This window comes from Frankliniella occidentalis, unplaced genomic scaffold (genome assembly GCF_000697945.3).
Source record: "Frankliniella occidentalis isolate FOCC.00 unplaced genomic scaffold, Focc_3.1 Scaffold103, whole genome shotgun sequence".
Lineage (NCBI taxonomy): Eukaryota > Metazoa > Arthropoda > Insecta > Thysanoptera > Thripidae > Frankliniella > Frankliniella occidentalis.
In genome coordinates, this window is record NW_026267232.1 from 449,834 (window position 1) to 458,528 (window position 8,695).

The following is an 8,695-nucleotide window of genomic DNA, read 5'->3' on the forward strand; positions in this document are numbered from 1 at the left end:
CCCCCCCCCGTTCCACCCCCGGGGCGAAGCGCCTCGCCGGCTCCTCTGCTCTGCGCTATTGTTTTTCGTTCCACAGTCTTGGAGGGTGTCCAAAACGATTTGCGGCGCCTGGAAAGGAGGAAACTGGAAGGAGAAAAGAGGGGGGGGGGGAGACGCCGCGAGTGTGTGCGAGAGAGAGGGAGGAACAGAGGGGTAGGATACAGCGAGTGTGTGTGCGAGAGAGAGGGAAAGGGGCAACGCGGGTGCGTTCGAGCAGAGAGGAAGAAAGGGGGGGGGGCAAAAACCTCTTGCCCTTATGGTAAGGAGTGGGTGGTAACCGCGGGGTAAAGAGAGAGAGAGAGAGAGTATCTCGCCGCGGCCAGTTAAACAAATGCTGGACTGCGCGGACACAAACTGAGCGTCAAAACGAACGCATTTTATAAGCTTGTTGCAATTTCAGTCTTTTACCCACCTGGCTGAAAGTAGGTTGAAATAAACATTCCAAGGTAATTCTTAACCCTAAAAAGTCGACGCGTGGGCGCAAGAGAACTGTTAGTTTTCCCAGCGAGTGCGCTGCAGCTTGACAGGACGCCCATTAGGGCTGGCTGAAAGCTGAAAGCCCCTCGGGCCTGGCACACACCTTACCCTTGCTCCGTCATCCCCAAATCCTCTCCTAAGGCGACCCTCTGCAGGACCGTGAGAAGCGCCACCTCAAACGGACACTCCAGTGAGGACACCATTTTTTATTTTTTTTACGCCCTTGTCCGCAGCATGTCAGCCGTGGTGTATGTCTAAGTCCGGGCGGGCGGGTGCCATATGTGAGAACAAGGGAGACGTGATACAACAACATTAGTTTAGTGCCGAGGAATAAACTCGTCCTTTAACTTATTGCTGAGCTTAACTTGAACTTGAAATTAAACTTTAACTTTAAATGCTCAGCTCTGTCAGAAAGCGCAAGGGGAGACCGCCCGGAAGACGGCGTGAAGTGAGGCGCCTGGCGTGAGACGTGGGATGTGAGCTGGACAGGCATGCCAACCAAAATCGCGAAAAAATTTTAATTTTAGCGCGCCGCAGGCCAAGGTAGACGCACATTTAGCTCAGCTTCACACGGTTTTAACGTGCGTCTACCTTGTATTATCGCCTTTTTGGTGCGTGGCTAGCCAGAAAGTGCGTCCGTCACTGGTCTGTCATTTGCCATTGAGAGAATGCCAGAGAAAATGCAGCTCCGTGAAGCTGGCCAAATGCAAGGTCGCATAGCGCCTGGTAGGTAGGCAACGTCTTGCCTGCACGGCATGCGTGTACTGCGGGGTGGCCGACCCTAAGTCTCGCAGGCGCCGAGCTCGCGTAATTTGACAGATGATCAAATGTATCCGAGAAACGGGTGTACGTCCTGCCAGAGCCACTCGCCCCCTGCCACGTGAGGACCAGCCACCACGCAACCACGCCAGCCTCACCCCAGCACCACCGGCGCGCAGGTATCGCAGGTTCCTAAGACTCAATGCTTCTACTGGTACCGAGAGTACAAGCGTCTTTTCATCCGGCATTATTTCTCGTAGTTTAACACGTTCAGCAGTCGGGCTCAATTTTAGAGCCTATACGATTTAAAACATGGGGCCGAGACCCCATAGTGGTCTTGCCGCACTTTTAACAGACGGTGTGTAAGTACTGGTAGGGTGAGTGTTCCACGCCCCTTTTGTTTTCCACATTTTTAGACGACCCGTTAGGGTAGGCCATAACATACCACGCGAATTCTGCAATACCAGCGCCCGCAGCTGCGCGTTAGTTGATCGACTTAGCTCACCCCCGTGTTTTTAACGAATCCGTGAAGCTCGTGTCTACCACACACAAACGGCGATAGGCAGAGCCCACCAGCACGCATGAATCCAGCGAAACACAGTACAGGAACAGAAAAAAAATAATTTTAAAAATGCAGGCGCTGTTTATCCACTCTATATCATAAATCATAGTAAATCAAAAACTCTTTTAAGTGCAAATAAATGTTTTTATTTATTTTTATCAAAAGTTTAGGTAAAAAACTGATGCACCAAACCAAAATCTGGACAGGTTCGGGTGCATAACAGTTTCGCTCTTGGTCCTGCCTCGTTAGCATAGGTCATAGCGATAGGAAAAGGATGGCAGGATTGCGAACAAATTGCAGCCGTTAATCTAGAATTGCTGTGGAAGACATGTGACACGACCCGCACATTACGTCAACGTGTTGAGGAAAAAAGCCTCGAATGGACCGTCGCTGCAGCAAGCATCCAGCTACCTGACCATGTTCTATGCACGGTCTAGCGAGCCCTGTGAAACATAGTACGAGCCGCCGCAGTGACTGCAAGCCGCAGGCCGCCAGCTCTTGGCCCAGGTCGGGGAAGTAAAACTGACGGCGACTGGCAGAGAAGGTGCAGTAAACATGTAGCTCCTGCAATGATGAGGCATGGGCGCGAATCAGAGACAGCATCGTAGGCTTCTTTTCTGTATGGAAGCCAACGCTGAGCCACAACAGCCGGCCATGCTGCGAGGGAGGGAAAGTCAGATTTGGACCGAAGTAATCATATGCCTTCAAGCTACGAAGCCTGGGCATCCGTTCCACGCAACGCAACTGATTCTCAGTCATAACCGTTACGCTGAGCTCTTCCAGCTGTAAAGGCAGGTCCGGGTAGGCTGTGTCCATAGCGCATTTAACTTGCAGCCTTCTGAGTCCCGACATCTTCTGCACCTCCTCCATGACGCTGGGCTGAACCTCACCCGAGGTCTCCAGCTCCACGAGGTGCGCACCTATGACGCGCAGCAGGTCCTCAGAGCCGTCACCCTTTAAGTTCTTCAAGCTACGAGGAATGGTCCATTGCTTCTGGGCGTCACGAAGAATATCCTCCACCTTCAAACGACCATTGACGAGTTGTTTATCACTTATCGTGAGGACGGAGATCAGAGGCGAGCCCACGTAAGCCACAGCAGGGCCGTCAGAAACGGCGATGGCGTCGTCGACCTGGAGAAAGAGACAGGATAATCACCTCACCAACGCCAACAGGACTGCTGCCCAGCTGACTAGTAACTCACCTTTCCCAGCTGGCCGTCCGCCCGCAGCTGCAGCAGCAGGACGCGCAGGATGTCGCCGCACCCGCCGGGCTGCACAGAGGCCGTCCAGGACGAGCCACCCTCCTCTTCGGCGGTGACGGTGCACTTGGTGGAGGTGAGCAGGCGGTGGCTGGCCTCCAGCTGCTCGGCCAGCTGCAGCGGCTCCTCCACGGCGTCCGACGTGGTGCCCACATCGCCGGCCGCCTCCCGCTGCACCCGCCTCTCCAGGGCCTGCTCCACCTGGCCGAGCTGGGCGACCGACGACTCCAGCTGGCGGTTCAGCGCCTCGACCGCTAGAGGCACCACCAGCCGCAGCATCTCCACCACCTTCCGCCCCGCGACCGCGCCCCGCTGCAGCTGCTGCAGCTCTGGGTCCTCGATCTTAAGCTTCTTGCACGGTGGGGCGTCCTCGTCTTCCAACAGCCGGATCGTTAGGAAGCTGTCGGGGAGGTCCTCAAGTCGTCGTATCTTAAATGCCTAAACATGGTAATTAAAAAAATAATTCAATAAACTGGTGGTAACAGCAAAGCAAAACTTGTACATATAATTTGTTGCAACATGTTTAATAGGTTCCCAACTGAATCTAATATAGTACGGGTTCAACAATGTTAAAAGCTTTTTATATCATGATGACTTTTGATTAAAACATAGTACTCTCTGTTCATATCAGCTTTTGACCGAATTTAAACTTCTCCCACTGCACAACCATTTGCTTTGGACAGTACTCGTACATGTGGATCAGTATTTACACATGTAAGAAAAGACACAGAAGTTGTACACCATGTAAAATCCCACTCCAAGCACTCCCATACATGTTGTGGTACAGAATACACATACGTACTACACACTGGAAAGGTTCACATTCAAACATACTGTAAAGGCTCTATGTTATAAATTCCTGTACTCCGTACTTAAAACACTGAACTTCGCAAGTACAGGAAGACACTGAACAATGTTGACCAATAAAGTACTGGTCAACTTCCTGTACTTTTTTTACACAGTGAATCCATGCTTGGCGATGGAGCAAGCACTGCTATGACAGTGGACACTAACTTAATTTTACCAGCTCACAAAAATACTCCCAAGATATTTTAACCAAAGAAATGAAAATGGTTAATAAGACCACAATCAGAACCTTATTAACATACTGACCTTCCTGCAAGTTGGGCACTTCCTCCCCAAGGAAGGATTCTCAACACATTCCTTGCAAATTGTGTGTCCACAGGGCAAGTTTTTGGGACGGTGGGCGTCCAGGTCAAAATTGAGGAAGCAAATGTCACACTTCAGATCCATCTGCATCACATCAAAACAGCAAGTTGTGTCACACTTAATGGTTGCAGTTTACAATGCAAATTGGAAAGGTTAAAGTTCTCGAAACTATGGTAAAACTACTTAAAATACAGCACCAACACCATAAGAGGATATATACGGGCATTATCACTTTGACTTACTATTCAACAGCTTTTAATACGTCAGCAACACACTATAAAGTTGCACAAAGCAATAAGTTGTCAGACTCGGAAATAAGGTTATATTTGGCTGCAGTAAATATCTCCGCGCTGCTTTCTTTCTTCTCTATCTGTTCGTGATTGGCTGTCTGGCCCTGGCGCAAGCGCAAGGCGGAGGGTAGAGCGGGCGCGGGCGCGAAAGGCATGAACGCCTCACCGGTAGACAGTTGGGGCCTCCTGAACCGGGTTAAAACTTTTGACTTAAAATATAAAATAGGGTGGTGGTGGTGGTGGTGGAAACGTACGTGAGTGTACGGTGTATCACTGTACGTGCGCCAGCGCCACAAGACGTTCCACTGTGAAAAATATGTTTGTACATGTACGATATGTTTTGTAATTTGTCATCACAAAATGTGTCGCACGGATACGACGTCACACTCCTTCTTGATCGTCATTCGATTTCAGGCGAGGGGTCCACCACTAGCCAACTCGTTGTACACTTGCCCGCCCCCAACTCGCGTCGAACTCGCGTCGAACTCCCCTAGTGGAACGTCAGCACCGAGAGAGTGCCTAATAATAGGTGCTTTTAAAAAGCGCCTCCACACCGCCCCCAAACTTCGCAAACCACCCGAAAATGCGCTTTTCTCGCGAAGTTTAGGGTGGTAGTGTTGAGGCGGACACCTAATAGGCGCTCTGTAGGCGCTGGCGTTCCACTGGGGTAAGGTGGGTGAGGTGCTGCACCTCTGCTAAATGGTGGGATAAGTAGTACAATAATAAGCCCGAAGTGCCTGTCAGAACGCCTGCCAGGAAGTCCTGCCGGCCGCCGGCGTATGGTCGTTTGAGGCACTAATCCCCCAGGTCAGAAGGGTCGAGTGTCGATTGCGGCGGGGCCGAGGCGCGGATTGTCGATTGAGGCGCGCGCGGGGGAATCCGAGGGAGAAAAGAGACATTTCCCTCCGCACTCCGTGCGGCAGCGGCGCGGCGCCGGTGGATGGTCGTTTGCGGAGCGACAGCGGAGTGCATCGCTTCACTGAAAGAATAGAGCTTATTCCCTGCATTATTATTAGGTTTGTTAGTAAAGGTTTGCTTCGTTTTACATTTTGATACCGCGAAGGTAATGTATGACACGTTTCTTTAGAAAACATCTATAGAACATCTGTCTTACTCAGAAAGCCTAGGACCCATGCCAAAGCGTTGCGCGGAGCGATAGCGGAGTGCAACACTTCACTGACAGTACCATTACTGATTTTCTGTATTAAATTAGGTTTGTTAGTTTAGGTTTGCTTCCTTTTATTTAAAAGCAAATCGGAGTACAACTCTGTATTGGCAGTATCGTTACTGAATTTCTTTATTAAATTAGGTATGTTAGTTAAGGTTTGCTTGGTCTTAGCCGGTGCCAGTTCTCCCGCACCTGCCGGTGGGTCCGTCGGCCGTCGGCTGATCGCCATGCGGCGTGAAGGGGGAAATATCTCTTTCTTCCCTCGGCTTTCCCCGCGCGCGCCTCAATCGACAATCCGCGCCTCGGCCCCGCCGCAATCGACACTCGACCCTTCTGACCTGGGGGATTAGTGCCTCAAACGACATACAACCGGTGCTGGAGGCTAGATCGAGCGCCTGGCGGCGTTGTTTAGGCCACCCGCGATGGTGGGGTGCGGCGGCGGCGGCCGCGAATCTCCGCTCAGCCTCAGCTTTGCCGTCAACGTCTGCCTCCGCCGCACGGTGCCAATGCCGAGACGACATAAACGGAGAGCGAGCGCGGCTTTCCCTCCTTCTGATTGGATTGTGATTGCTGATTACGTTACCTGCTTGGTTGCTGATAGGTAAATAACAGACAGAAAATAAACAAACAACGCCTTAAAATGCAGCTGAATGAATTTGATTTATTTAAAAGAAGTTTGACAGTTCAAACGGCTCAACACAACAACATTAACTTCAGAGTCGCTTATGTCCAGATCCTTATAAAAATTGACAGTTTTCGTTAAGCAGCATAACTACTGCTGGAAAAGCAAGTTGAGTCCATTTTCCTAGAATTGCAGTAAATGACACTTGAAGCAGAACACGTCAACAGAAGGGGGCAAGCAGCTTCGAATGTCCCGTCGCTGCACCACGCAGGCCGCCGCCTGACATGCAGTGTGTTTCGTAGGACGTACAAGGACGAGCCGCCGCAAGACGACCAAGCCGCAGGCCGCCAGCTCCTGGCCCAGGTCAGGGAAGAAATGGTCCTTGTCTTCAGTAGGTAAGGTGCAGTACACACGGAGCTCCTGCACTGAAGAGGCGTGGGCGCGAATAAGAGAAAGCATGGTGGGTTTGTGGGCAGTATCGAAGCCCACGGAGAGCCACACCAGCCTGTTATGCTGCGAGGGAGGGAAGGACAGATTTGGACCAAAATAATTTTTTACCGCCAAGCTGCGCAGTCTGGGCATGTGCTCCACACAACGCAGCTGGTTCTCAGTTATTCCGTTAATGTAGAGCTCCTCCAGCTGTAACGGCAGGTCTGGGTAGCCCTCATCCTCAGCGCGTTTAACTTGCAGTCTTCTGAGTCCCGACATCTTCTGCACTTCCTCCATAACGCTGGGCTGAACCTCACCCGAGGTCTGCAGCTCCTCGAGGTGTGGCCCCATGACCCGCAGCAGGTCCTCAGAGCCGGCGCCCTTTAGGTTCTTCAGGCTGCGAGGAACGGCCCATTTCTTCTGGACTCCCAGAAGAATGTCATTCACTTTTAGACGACCATTGTCGAGGTGTTTATCAGTTATCGAGAGGACGGAGATCAGAGGCGGGCCCACGTGAATCGGAGCACAGATGGTAGGAACGGCGATGTCGCCGACGTCAACCTGGAGGGGAACAGAGCGGATGAGCACCTCGTCAACACCAACGTGAGCACCGCCCACCTGCTTGGTGACTCACCTTTCCCAGCTGGCCGTCCGCCCGCAGCTGCAGCAGCAGGAGGCGCAGGATGTCGCCGCACCCGCCGGGCTGCACAGAGGCCGTCCAGGCGGAGCCACCCTCCTCTTCGGCAGCGACGGTGCACTTGGTGGAGGTGAGCAGGCGGTGGCTGGCCTCCAGCTGCTCGGCCAGCTGCAGCGGCTCCTCCACGGCGTCCGACGTGGTGCCCACATCGCCGGCCGCCTCCCGCTGCACCCGCCTCTCCAGGGCCTGCTCCACCTGGCCGAGCTGGGCGACCGACGACTCCAGCTGGCGGTTCAGCACCTCGACCGCTAGAGGCACTGCCAGCCGCAGCATCTCCACCACCTTCCGCCCCGCGTCCGCGCCCCGCTGTAGTTGCTGCAGCGCTGGGTCCTCAATCTTAGGCTTCTTGCAGGGTGGGGCGTCCTTGTCCTCCAGGAGCTGGATCGCTAGGAAGCTATCGGGGAGGTCCTCCAGTCGCCGTTGCTTAAATGCCTACACATAATAATGAAATACATAACTGATAAGGACCTCACATTTAAATATAATATTTTCGTAGGAACACAAAAGGCCTTTTCCTATCACAGTGTGAGGATTGATCAATCCTTAGTGACTTTTGAATTGTTAAACTATCAATGTACTTATGCAATGATAAGCCTGAACTATTTTTCTAACAACTTGCACTGTATTTTTGAGAGCTTATTACTTTTCTCATCAACATTTCTTCTTTGTTGATAACAGCCAAACAACCAAGTAACAATATTCATTTCACCTTACCATTGCATAGATTTCTTTATAGTTTAACATGGAAACCTCCATTGAGTATCTGAGGGTGCAGCAAATAATGTGAATCATTTTGGTGTCTGTGCATTGCAAACATATTTATTTGACTTGTTGAATGGCTTTTACTAAATTTTAACTGATTGTTTGTACGATTGGTCTTGTTTGTATAACCATTTGCTCTAGAAGACCAAGGAGAACACATGCAAAGGAAAGACGTCCAACCAAACCTGTGCTCAACCAGTTAAATTCTCTTCACCTCATAAAATTCTTCAAATTTGGCACCAAAACGTAAGGTTTAATAACAAGAATGATATATTTTTTTAACAAACTGACCTTTTTGCAAGTTGGGCACTTCCTAGCCGTGGCAGGATTCTGCACACATTCCTGGCAGATTGAGTGCCCACATGGCAAGTTTTTGGGGCGGTGGGAGTCCAGGTTAAAATTGGAAACACAAATGCCACATTTCAGATCCATCTACAACAAAAAAGAAAACAAGAGTAAAC

General features: G+C 51.1%; 2 protein-coding genes across 3 annotated transcripts in view; both read right to left on the minus strand.

The window, feature by feature from the left end:
- Nucleotides 1–1,960: 1,960 nt before the first annotated feature.
- LOC113214420 (uncharacterized) lies at nt 1,961–4,735 on the minus strand. The gene is made up of 4 exons (XM_026433780.2): nt 4,509–4,735; nt 4,210–4,350; nt 3,040–3,534; nt 1,961–2,968 (listed from the first exon to the last, which is right to left on the minus strand). Exons 2-4 carry the CDS (start codon nt 4,348–4,350, stop codon nt 2,141–2,143), a joined length of 1,464 nt encoding a protein of 487 aa, XP_026289565.2. The 5' UTR covers nt 4,509–4,735; the 3' UTR covers nt 1,961–2,140.
- Nucleotides 4,736–6,359: 1,624 nt separating this feature from the next.
- LOC113214422 (uncharacterized) overlaps nt 6,360–8,695 on the minus strand; it is a 68,899-nt gene continuing 66,563 nt past the window's right edge. The window contains exons 4-5 of one of the 2 annotated variants that reach the window (XM_052269811.1): nt 7,410–7,667; nt 6,360–7,336 (exon numbers count right to left, since the gene is read on the minus strand). In XM_052269811.1, coding sequence (XP_052125771.1) covers nt 6,530–7,336; nt 7,410–7,667 — 1,065 coding nt within the window. In that variant the 3' untranslated portion in view covers nt 6,360–6,529. The remainder of the gene's footprint in view (nt 7,337–7,409; nt 7,668–8,695) is intronic. The other variant, XM_052269813.1, reaches the window with a different exon arrangement.